The sequence below is a fragment of the Stegastes partitus genome, unplaced genomic scaffold (assembly GCF_000690725.1).
Source record: "Stegastes partitus isolate 25-593 unplaced genomic scaffold, Stegastes_partitus-1.0.2 Scaffold301, whole genome shotgun sequence".
Lineage (NCBI taxonomy): Eukaryota > Metazoa > Chordata > Actinopteri > Pomacentridae > Stegastes > Stegastes partitus.
The window spans coordinates 420,348-433,475 of NW_007578032.1; the positions used below are offsets into that span (position 1 = coordinate 420,348).

At 41.8% G+C, this 13,128-nt stretch overlaps 1 protein-coding gene across 1 annotated transcript in view; it reads left to right on the plus strand.

Moving 5' to 3' along the window:
• The window catches only part of atrn (attractin), a 197,954-nt gene that overhangs the window by 48,392 nt on the left and 136,434 nt on the right, over positions 1 to 13,128 (plus strand). The window contains exons 8-11 of the mRNA XM_008283190.1: positions 896 to 1,145; positions 1,660 to 1,843; positions 2,828 to 2,982; positions 6,944 to 7,028. Of these exons, the coding sequence (XP_008281412.1) occupies positions 896 to 1,145; positions 1,660 to 1,843; positions 2,828 to 2,982; positions 6,944 to 7,028 (674 nt within the window). The remainder of the gene's footprint in view (positions 1 to 895; positions 1,146 to 1,659; positions 1,844 to 2,827; positions 2,983 to 6,943; positions 7,029 to 13,128) is intronic.

Sequence of the window (13,128 nt, forward strand, 5' to 3'; positions counted from 1 at the left end):
AGGCAGAGTCAGTGCCGTTTTGGAGCAGTTTATTTGCATTTTGGCCAGGTTTCATTGGGGAAGGATGCTGTTGCTGTGGGGGGTTGTACTCTGTCTGGAACAATGTTTAGTTGGATGATACCTGCCAAAGTAACATCCACAAGAATGCCAGGAGAAGGAGTTGACCGACGTGTTTTTTTTATGTTCAAGGCTAAATCTGATACCGAATTATTATTCATTCAACCTTTATGTGAATCTCCAGGAATCATTGAGTGCATGCCCTCATTTTCAGTGTTGTGCAAAGTACAAAGAAGATAAATAGGGCATTAATTAACAAGAACACAAACAACGTTAAAAAATGGAAATAATTTCCCCAGGTTCAGTGCACACACGGGTTACTTCAAGCAATTAGTGAGTAATCAAAGAGATCAGCACCGATATTCCTTTGTTTATATATGAGTTAAATATGTGTAATTAAAAAAAAGTTTTTTTAACATTTGTCCTTCATTGTTGATAGGTTTTTACTATTTTGGTGACTACAGCCTGCATCACTGCCAAAGTAGCAGATTTTAAAGGTTATTTATTTAATTGGGAATCAGTTGGCAAAATGCAGAATATTGGATTTGATAATCCTAAAGATCTAAGGATTCACAGCAAATAATTGCATTGAAACGAGATGATCAGTTTCTACTCATCACCTGTCAGCAGTTTTATTGGCTGGTTGGTGTTTGTTACGTCTGTTATGCACACTCTGCATTCTCCCCTGACTAAATTATGTCACTTTTCAATAAGGCCGTAACGCTGTTTGCTTGAAAAAAAACTGAAGGAAACATCACTGGACTTCGTATTTCTGTAGTTCTGAATTCGACTTTTGATTGTTATGATTAAATTCTGATCCACTGTTTGTCTCTTCCAGGGCAAAATGTACATGTACGGAGGGAAGATCGACTCCACGGGAAACGTGTCGAGCCAGTTGTGGGTTTTTCACATCCAGAACCAGACCTGGGTCCTTCTGAGCCCGCGGGCCAAGGAGCAGTACGCCGTGGTGGGACACTCGGCCCACATCGTGCCTCCGGTCCTGGACGGGCAGAATCCCGTCATGCTGGTTCTGTTCGGACACTGTCCTCTGTACGGATACATCAGCCAGGTGCAGGAGTACAATATCGGTAAGTTGTACGGAGACTTTGGAGGGAGAAAATAAATCCCTCCAAGTTGAGGATAACAAGTTTTTGGACTCGGGTGGTGTGTTCGCCTCATCCGCCAACCTTGTTGGCAGCAAACTTCATTAGAGGGTCTCATTGTCTTCTAAGAGGCAATCTGTCTGAGCTAATGGGATGAATTAAGCTGCCACTGTGGCCGATGGACAAGAGCGCGTCTCCTATTTGCTCACAAAGTGGGGAAAGTGATTTGGGCATTATCATTACCTGGATGACCACCAATAAAATGTGATGGCAGCCTGATGCCACTTTTGCACTTGTAATGAATTTTAGGAACAATTACACCAAGTCTCGATCATTTATAAAACCGTGTAAACTGAGCGACGTCCTGCAGTAATAATCTCCACTGCTGACAAATGAATAGCCCACAAAATCACTCAATTTTTGTGTTATTTCATTACATTCTAATCACTCGGAGCCAGTTTTCTACTGTTCAGTAAAACCCTGTTTTTTGACCCTCCAGTGAAGAACACGTGGAACGTCATTCAGACAGACGGAGCGCTGGTTCAGGGCGGCTACGGCCACAGCAGCGTCTTCGATCCCGGCACCAGAGCCATCTACATCCACGGAGGCTACAAGGCCTTCAGCGCCAACAAGTACGGTCTGGCAGGAGACCTCTACAAGTTTGACGTGGACAGGAGAAAATGGTGAGACTCTGTTTTGCTCCACATTTATATCTACAGCACTGTTGACACACATGCTGCAGATTGGCTGCACGCTGCAGTTTACCAGTGTGGCATGCTGTGAGGTGCCTTTTTGCTTGTGCAATACAGCGTTATTACAGTATTTTGTAATTGGGATGTCTCAGTAAGGTGCCAGTTTGCACACAAAATGCTATAATCATCATGTTTAAGGAGCAACGCATTATACCCACTGGGTTCTCTTTGCTGAAGCATCATTTAGAATCAAATAACAGTGAAACAACAACTACATCTTACTATGTATCAGTGAGTTAATACTTTAAATTACTTTGTAAAACCTAAATGCTATTTACTGGGCATTTCCTGTCATCGTAAATAGAAATATATGCAGCCTGATGTTACACTGAAGTAAATACTATATTCATTGAAAAGCAGTTCTTTTACTTTTCCTACTCTGCATTGACCAGCTTTGTTTTTTTTTCTCCACATACGAAGCAATTGAAATTTCAGTCGCTTGCAAGTTTAAATACTGTTTTAGAAGTTTGTAAAGCACAGTGCTGAAAAATGACATGTCAAACTTACTTAGGTGCTGAACTGACTTAGTAATATTTAATTTATGCTGCACAAACTAAATGCACTGAAGCAACTTGACAGACACTCACTGGTGCCATACCTTTATATATGTACTGCTGTAGAGGTAATCAGTAATCATGCTGCAGTGTGTTTCCCTGACTGATGATGGTAAAAATAAAGAAAAATGACTGCAAACACGTCCTGCACTTATAAGGTCGCCCGTACAATTTGTAAACAACACTAAAACTTCTGCTAACATGAGGGGTCTCAAGAAGAGAGAAGTGTGTAAATACAAATGAACAGATATACAACAGATAAACAATAAGAAGTTTTATTGTCTGTTTTGTTAAAACAATAGTTAATGCAGCAGCAGGATGTGTGACGTCCCCCTGTATAACGTCCTCTGTGGCTTTGCAGGACCATCCTGAGAGACAGCGGCTTCTTCCGTTACCTCCACACGGCCGTGATCGTCAGCGGCACGATGCTGGTGTTTGGGGGAAACACGCACAACGACACATCCATGAGCCACGGTGCCAAGTGCTTCTCCTCAGACTTCTTGGCCTACAGTCTGGGTCAGTAACACATACAGACACAATATCTAACATGCGTCAGCTTTTTTTTAACCATGCATTCGCGCAGACTCACACCTGAGAGCTGCTCGGTACAAGTGCAGCATTTTGTTGTCGACACTGTCATTGCAAATGTCTCGACTCAACGTGCACGAATGATAAACTGCAGCTTTGTTTCATTATAAAAAGCTCACTGAGTTGAGCGTTGGAGTTTTGCTTGTTCACCCCATAGAGTTTTTCAGGGCCAATGCTGATTATTGCAAGTCAGATACACAGCAAGTGTAGCAAACATATCATTTGTGTTATTTTCATTTAGCTGTTTGTATACAGGCAACTCAAAAGGATTACACAGTAGGCTCAAATATTTGCAATCTGGCGATTTTATAGTAATTATGACAGACTTACTTGTCGCTAAATAAGTGCAAACCTATGTATCCAGATTCCTGAATCTGAAACAAGCAGAGGGTTGGGTGTTACAGCATTAGATTATATCTAAGTTTCTGGATAGTGTTGTGGAAACTCTTTCTAAAACCAGCTAGCGTGTGACTAATTTGGCAGCTGCTTTATTGATTTGTGTTGGTATATAAGGGAAGCACTTAAGCAAATGTGCTGTTTTGTCCTGAATTAAACTGGATTTGATTGAGTCTGTACGTCTCCAGTAACTCTTAAATGTTTAGGTGTCCATCTGCTTCGCTCAGATATGCAAGAATCCTGAATATTTGATGATCTGACAGTCCACCGTCCCAAAAAGATCCCAAAATCTTCAAACTGCAAGCGACATGCGGCATTAAATACGACGCAGCATCTTTAATTAGCTCGTCTGATTTGTGCGTCTTACTCACATTAGCACCGTAAAGGAAAAGTCGAGGCTTTAGGGGTGAAAAGTAGCAGGTCAGATATCGTAGAACATCCCCTTAAGCTGCTGCTGGCGCGACTCCACGGGGATTTCTGTGTGAAGGTAAAAAAACAAAGTGATCGCAGCTTACTAATGTAAGCAGCGAACTAGTCAGTGTGGGATTCACACTGGTGGCTTCGGGGACATAATCTCAAAAGTCTCTCATGTTTATTCTTGTGTTTATTCTTGTGATCTTCCCATTCGCTGCTAAAGGTGCCCTTGTTCGAGATACTTAACCCTTAAGCGGAGTGTAGTATAGAAAATAAGCTCTCTGTCTCTATTTACATATAAAGATCAAAGCGCCACTGACTTTTTTTTTTTTTTTTGGGCATTCTAATCCCATTTAAAAGTTCTCCTCTAATAGAAGCTAGCACAGCTTTTGTCAGAAACCATCCCGGCATCCTCGTTTTGTTTGTGCCGCCTGTAAACACTGTTGTAAATTGAGTCTGCCTCCTTCCGCAGCGCTGTCATAAGCTGCTCATTAATGGGAGGCTTCGGTCTCTCTGGATGGGAGGGAGGCTTCCCTGGAGGCTGCCGAGTGGCCCCGGGACATTCGGCTTTTTCTGTGTCATTACCGAGATGATTGACAAGCAGCGAAATTAGAATCTCAGTGGCGCACGCAGCCCCTCCCGTCGCTTCTGCAACCGGCTTTTGTTCATTAGAATTGCGACACATTCCCAACAAACGTCCCCCTTTGTGGGGATTAGGAAGAACACATATGGAGGCGTCACAGTCTTTGCAAAGTGTGCCTCGTACGTCCAGCTTTACTGGGTCCACCTCGCTAGCAGCGGGTTGGCTGCATCAATTCTTTGGATTCAACAAGGTGCTGGAAACATTCCTCAGAGATATCAACATTCGTCAGCTGCCACCAGCCTGAACCGTTGATACCAGGCAGACTGGATCCATCTTGTTTACACCACATTCTGACCGCTGAAGAAACGATGTTGTGGCTACGGCTGTCACAGTCATGACAATTGTAGTTGACAATCAATTGCCACACAAACAATTCTGAACAAAGATTTAATTGTATTGTATTGTCGTAGTTTTAGTGCCTTTGACCACCATATTTTTAATGCAAATCCATCTAAATGCTGCCTTAAAGTTCTTGGACCCTCCTTTTTTAAAACCAAAATGCGGCTTTGCATGTCGCCGCAGAAATAAAGACTTATCAGTTTTTCCAATCAAAGTCCAATTTTGGTGAATTGTAGCCTCGGTTTCCTGTTTTCAGCCGACAGACCTGGCACCCAATGTGGTCTTCTGCTGCTGTGGAACATCTGCTTCCAGTTTCGATGCGTTTTGCGTCCAGAGATGGTCTTCTCTTGAACCACTCTGGCCATTCTCTTCTGGCATCAACGAGGCATTTTCACCCATAGAAGTGCCTCTTACTGGATATTTTCTGTTTTTCTGACCATCTTCTATAAACCCTGGAGATGGTTGTGTGTGAAAATCCCACTAGAACAGTTCCCGTCTGGCACCAACAACGAGGCCATGGTCAGAGTCGCCAAAATCCTCCTCCTTTCCCTTTTCTGATGCTTCGTTTCAACCTCAGCAGGACGTCTTGACCATGTCAACATGCCTCACTGAGGTTGTTGCCATGTGATTTCCTGTTTAGATATTTGCATTAACAAACAGTATGTTTCTATCTCCACGTGCCCTCCTTTGATTGGCATAATGAGACTCTCATGTCGGTCACCTCGAAAACAAACCAGGATTTCCCCTGAGAGTTGGCAATCAAGTAAAACTTTAAAAATTACAAACTTCCAAGTTTTTGTCCCCCCTCAGCTCTGACCTCTGTCTCCTCCCCGCCACTCCTCATCCTCTGTATGATTTTGTAATTGGACAGAAGGGACTGTCCAGAGTCGACTATATTACCACCCCCCTCCTCCTCTTAGCCAGCTGCAGGGTCGGTGTCAGCAGCAGCAGCTCTGGTAATTGTCTGGTAATTACAGTCGAGATGGGCCACGCGTTGAGAACTAATTGCCCCTCCTTAACAAGCTGAACTCAATTAGAGCATAGAATTTAAGGGCCATCCGCTGTCCTGACATTGGTAGATGGTGTTGTAATAAATCCACACTCTGAGGGGGCGACGCACCTCGCCGCCTGCAGCGCCGCCTCATGCCACCAGAGGGCACTGTCTACCTGCGATAGCGGAGCTTTACGGGGACACCACCATGATGACTTGCACTGCATTGTAGTGGAGAGTGGATGTGATGTGCTGCAGTCGCTGCTCTGTATTCCTGGAGCTTTGACTCTCAAGCTCACAGTTTTGTTGTTGTTGTTGTTGCTGCTGTCAGATTTTGTTTATAGTCACGTTGAAATATAGTAATTGTAATGCCCCGTGTGTGTAGATGTCTTATCCATAGACTGTATTTAAAAGATGGATGTAGCCTCAGGGTCTGGGATGAGATTTGAGCCTGCACTCTTTCTACCGTCCAGCAGGGGGCGACTAATGTACCTGCAAAAACAAGTCAGACTGCATAGAAGTCGAAAAGAAAATGACACCTTCTTACTCAACGTGTTACCTCAGCAAACAGTTTCCTAAGAGTTTATCATCTCAATCACCAGTTTCAAGTCTCCCTCAATGCCGGATGATGATTTTTAGTAAATTTTGGCCCTTTTCAAAGTAAAATAGACAATAAAGTAGGGTTTGTTTTAGGGGAGGGGCTACCTTTTGATTGACGGTAACAACACTGATTTTATTGCATTAATACGTTTCTCACGACATTTCCCTGCTGCTCAGGTTTTCACAATCAGCTATCAAACAGTCCTAAAAAACAAAATGAATGACACCATATACACAGAATTAATATGTTTAGGACATTACACTCATGCCAGACTGCATTTTTGTGCTGCAACAGTCGCCGCTCCAGCGGTCAGGCCTCCGGTGTCTTGGTCAAGGTCGCTCTGCCAACCGACTCGATTGACACGAGGAGATGAGCTGTTAAAGGTCTCGCTAACCACCCAGGGAATGTCAGCTGAATTTGCTGTCGCTATAAAGACATGTATGATTTAATGTGTAGGTGCAGATCAACAGTTTGACCTTTCTGTCTGTCTTCTCCCTCATGGCAGCTTGTGACGAGTGGACGGTGCTGCCTCGGCCGGACCTCTACCACGACGTCAACCGCTTCGGACACTCGGCCGTCTTCAGCGACAGGTAATCCGTTACGCAGCAGTTAACTGGAAGGACAGTTAGCAGGGCGCTTAGTGGAAAGGCCTTGCAGATAATAGAGAATGTTCGACACAACAAAACAAAGGGTTGCACCTGAGATTACAACTTGGACACTAATGTGATCCTTAAATGACATCTTTACCTTGAGACACTGATTAAACCTACTGGACCCTACTACCTATTGCAGTTTTACAGTATACACGATACATTAGACATGCATTCTAAACACTGGGTAACTGGATTGCTGTTTGGTCATTGGTACCAATGCCACTGAAACTCTAGGATTCTCACTGCCAGTTTTGATACTCAAAGCAAGAAATCTGCCAAAAAAATGCAAGTATTTCAACATCAGCTCTTTAATTTCTAAAAAAAACTTGTGATGGAGCTTTCACAACGACATCTTGTTTGTGTAAATCAACAACTAGTCGGCACAAACCTGAGCCTAATTCTTTGTTTATGTCTGATGTCACATCGTAGTACAATTTTCTTAAAAAACGTAGCCTTATCAATCACTAATTGATGATTCATTAATGCAAGTTGAACACACTAGACATCTGTCCTGCACTTTGTTTGCTATTTTAAGCCACGAACACATGATGCGGATTGCAAATGTCATATGAGAGCCAAGAGACTCATTCTAGTTGATCCCGACTTCATGTGCACTGACCCAAGGTCATTAAGCGTCACAAAAGACTTTGTCATGAGGCTACAATACGGAGCCTGCCTGCCTCCTCTGGTGTCTACACTATTAGTAGTAGTACAGCTAATCTACAATACTTTAGTGTTAATTATCTAAAATGAATGGTGTTGGGTGTTGGTGGATGCTAAATACGAAATGACTCAGAAAAAACTCGATCAGGACATCTCTGACTGAGACTCATATGTTAAATTCCTTGTACAGGTGTGGATGTTTGTCTTTGAGCTGTTTAGATGAGTTTTTCCGATGTTCCATCCAAATGTGACTCCACTTGCATTCAGACTTTTGGTTGTCGACAACTTGTTGTGACTGAAAATACCTCGATGGATGAATTTCAAGGTGGCTTACTCCACGAGTCCCCGCAGCTCTGTTGCTCCGCTTGCCGACACCGTTCTGGAGAAATCACAACCCCCAGTAGGCCACCTGTTATAGCCGGGCCACCATAGCAAATAAGTACCGTCACATTTTCACCATTTTGATGCTGACCAGGTAGCAAAGTAGCTTAATTCTCGTAACCTGGTGTTAAACAAACCACCGGGTCGCTCTAACTGGCTGAATGAACCCATATATGTTGTCTGATTTCCCTTCCTAATCTAATTTCTCTTGCTAACCTTGTTCCTGAATGCATGTAAATCATGGTGACAGGTTCTATTTCCAACGGGGCCCACACGAACTTAATTATGCACTCATGGTATTCAAAGTGATGTTAAACTGGAATATCTCCTCTAAACAAACATGTTGGGTACATATCTGCATCTGATATAAATGTGATTTCATTCACTACATGCGTAATACATGTGAGGAGTCCTGCGCTCTCCGCTGAGTTTTACATCGTGGGACTTTTGAGCTTTTCTAATGGGAAATCATGGTTCTTTTCCTGCCTGTTTTATTCATGATCACATCTCCTGTGCACTTTGTAGACGGTTGTAGGAACAATCTGTAAACTCCACACACTCGGCTAGCGGAGAGGAAAATAGGGAAAATATATTAAACTAAGCTGAGATGTTTGTTGGGGAAAATGATTGAAAATGATTGCTCCCAAGAAAGAAAAAAGCTCATTGTGGATGTCTAAAGTTATGCTTTTTTAAACTTTTTATTTTTTTTTTTCTGGCAGCAGCGTCAGAGTTGAGAATAGAACTTTGACAGTAGACTTTCTGACAGGTACAACAACAACAAAAAAAAATTGGCATTTTGTCTGTTTGCAGGATCAGAATCTTCAAATATATGCAATTTGTTTGACGTGGGACAAACGCAGCACACCTGAGGAGCTGTTAATTAAATGCTAATGTTGTAAAGGTAAAGTCAGCGATTCTAAGCTGAGGTTCTGTCGTTCACACACATCCTCGTGGCAAAACAAAGGAAGCTGATGGGACTGAGCCAGACAACGTTATTCCAGGAAGTTTGCTCCAGAGGACCGATAGATCTGGCACGTCTTCAGATTCCCAAACTCCGTCTTTAAAGACTTCCTCTGGTAGAAATTCGGTTTTAGTTAAATACACTCTAGACTATTGTTGCTGAGACATTTTTCAAACACTTGACTCTGCATCAACTGGTGGAAACCGAACACCTCATTGAACAGTTTTAAACAAAACCACCTTTGTACATGTTGAATTTATTGCAGGTTTGCTGTGTTAGACTTCATTAGTTTTAGCCAGGCATGTCTGATAAACCAAGCATATTATCATCGAGTAGTGATGAATACTGCTGTCCTCTACGGTGCCTTTTTGACGTACATTGTTGGATTTAAATCGACTAAACTTCAAATTGTGTGTATGAAATCATGTCGCTTGTTTAACTTTAACACGTCCTTATGATGTTTTTTGTTTTGCTATCATGAGCGAAATAAACAGAAACTACAGTGTGCTGATGACTAGTTCAGACGTGTATGGCTGAAATAAGTTTCTAAGACTAATTTTACAATATTTCAGCAGAGTTGTTGGTGAGCTGGTGTGCTCAGGCTGAGGTGGACACTTCATAGGTCTGTATATTTGTAGTGGAAGCCATAGTGTTGAGTTAAATCTGAGCTATTTTGATGCATTGGTTTATTTACCATGACAAACTCTAAATATGTAGTTTTGATAGCTTAGGGGTTTAATTAATGACCAGAGATGTGATGGGCGTCTGTGGCTCAGGTGGCAAAGCGGATTGTCCTCCAATCGCAAGGTTGGCGGTTCGATCCCCCGGTTGAAGTGTCCTTGGGCAAGACAGTGAACCTGAAGTTGCTCCCAATGGCAGGCAGCACCTTGCATGGCAGCTCTGAATGTGTGTGTGACTGGGTGAATGAGACACATTGTAAAGCGCTTTGGATGAACGTGCTATAGAAGTGCAGACCATTTACTTATAACTTGAGTTCTTGTTGTGCATTTTGCTGCTGCTGGAGATTGTCTTCAAGCACCAGTGTGTCGCATTTAGTGGCATCTAGCTGTAGGACTGCAGCCAAAGGAATACTCGTCCCTTTTCAAAGCATGTAGGAGAACCTTTGGTGGATGCAACCAAGAAAGACGCCCTCTAGAGGCGCACCGTTTGTCCCTTGTGAGCTACTGTAGAGCTGCAATGATTCAGCGTGTCGTCAGCTGTCAAAATTCTCTGATTTCAGCCTCTTAAGTTTAAGTGTTTTCTGGTTTCTTTCCTCCTCCGTGAGAATAACTTGAACATCTTTGTGTTTTCAACAAAATAAGACATTTGAAATAGAACTAAAAAGCCTTTATTTTCACAGAATGCGCAATAAAACTATAAAGTTTGATTGTATGCTCACCATTTTCTGACATTTTAAACACCAAATAACTAATTAATTAATGGACCGAGTAATGAAAACGATCATCCAGGTAGACACATGGGATCCCCTCCCTGTGTAAGTATGTAGATAAGGGTCTAATGCTAAGCTAAAGGTAAAAATACACTCAAGAAAACGTGATTGTGAACTCTATATTCCATTTCTGCCAGTGGATACCTTCAAATCCTCCCGTCTGATCCTCGATAATCCCGATAGTTTCCCGCCAGATAGTGAAGCGTAGTTGTGATTTAAACCTCTTGTCACATCACGGCACAATATTTGCTGCTTTCACCCAAGTTGAAAAATTTTAATTGAGCTTTAAAAAAAAAAAAAAAAAACGAATGCGAGCAAAACATCCGCACGCTGAGTTGACGAACACACACTCCGGAGCTGTAAACTCTGTGGCAGCGTGAGGGGAAATAAAGGCCAACGCTCACAATCAAGGACAGCTGACAGACGCTGGAGAACTGAAAAGCGAAAAGAACAAAAAAAAAAAAAGGCTTGTTACCTTGGAAAAGAATTCTTTGTGCGTTCATACATGACATTTCATTATTAGTGCGCGATATGAATAGACTGTGATGGGGACGGCGCTGCAACCAGAAGCGATGACTCATCGGTAAGCATTATCTGCACTGCCAGCAGAGCAAGACACAGCGATCCATATTAAATTATACATCCTGTTGTAGAGAACGCATCAAATATTAACATGAATCACTGGCCCTGTTTGAGTCAATCTGAACTGATGAGTCCTGTTCCTCAGGAGCTATTAGGAGTTTGTTCATGCATTCATTAAGTGTTCAGACTCGACGCAATCACAAGTTCCAGACAGAAATTGCAGCAGTCGTACCGAGCTTTATTTAAACATTGCTGCTTTGCAAAGAAAACTTGACTGAGGCAGCGTCTTAAAACCCAAAGTGATAAAATGCATAATGGGAAGGGGGGGGAAAATGCAGTCTGGACGTGCCTCATGGTTACGAAAGTCTACAGAATGCACTCTGAGAAGATCTCTCTGAGACAAAATAGTGATCTGAGAAAAGGTAGTCGCTGTCTGCAAGTATGTCATGATAAAGAAAGTCGACAAAATGCACTCTGTGGCTGTTTGCAGGGTACTTTCACTGCTTTTACTTTTAAGCTCTTACCCAGGTCGTTATGAGGAGGAGCCTTGTTTTATCACAACACTGTCAGCTATGTAGATAGTCCATCATTTAATACAATAATACTTGCAGAATCTTTATGTTTTCCTTTATACTGAGGAAAAAAAGCATATTTGTGAATATGAAATTGTTGTGTGTTTACACGTATGTCATTATATAATGACAACAGTAGAGATACGTTTTCATAATTGTGTAGAGGGGTTTATTATCAGAACCACGATGAAGAAATTGCGAAAAATATGGAATTAATGTTCATTAACTTTTACTGAAAAGGACTCGACTTGGTCAAGGTTAACCACATCTTCCACCATTTGACTTGGTAATGCTTGCAGATGATTAATATTAACCTTAATATCAATGGAAAAACACATTTCTGAATATAAAATTGTTATGTTTTATATGTCACTATCAAATGTTGGCAGTTGATATCTCTTGATTGTGTAGAGGAGATTGTTTGGCATCTGATAATGTCAGAAAGCTGATGCTGTAGGACTTAGAAATTGGGAAAATATGCTCCTAATTGAAATAACCGTTCGCTACTTTTGCTTTAAAGCTCTTGTCTTTGTCACAATAAGGAGCAGCCATGTTGTTTTTATCAAAACAATGTCGGTTGTCCAGATCTTCCATCATTTAACATCATAATACTTCAGATTTTTTGTAATGACTTTTATATCATGGAGAAAAAACAGGTTTCTGAGTATGAAATTGTTGTNAAAAAAAAATTGGCATTTTGTCTGTTTGCAGGATCAGAATCTTCAAATATATACAATTTGTTTGACGTGGGACAAACGCAGCACACCTGAGGACCTGTTAATTAAATGCTAATGTTGTAAAGGTAAAGTCAGCGATTCTAAGCTGAGGTTCTGTCGTTCACACACATCCTCGTGGCAAAACAAAGGACGCTGATGGGACTGAGCCAGACAACGTTATTCCAGGAAGTTTGCTCCAGAGGACCGATAGATCTGGCGCGTCTTCAGATTCCCAAGCTCCATCTTTAAAGACTTCCTCTGGTAGAAATTCGGTTTTAGTTAAATACACTCTAGACTATTGTTGCTGAGACACTTTTCAAACACTTGACTCTGCATCAACTGGTGGAAACCGAACACCTCATTGAACAGTTTTAAACAAAACCACCTTTGTACATGTTGAATTTATTGCAGGTTTGCTGTGTTAAACTTCATTAGTTTTAGCCAGGCATGTCTGATAAAGTGGCAACTAAGCATATTATCAGTGAGTTGTAATGAATACAGCTGTCTTCTACGGTGCCTTTTTGATGTATGTTGTTGGATTTACATTAACTAAACTTCACCGATTGTGTTCCGTGACATTGTTTGTATGAAATCCCGTTTTATTTTTAAACTTTAACGTGTCCTTATGATGCTTTTTTTTTTTTTGCTATCATGAGCGAAATAAACAGAAACTACAGTGTGCTGATGACTAGTTCAGACGTGTATGGCTGAA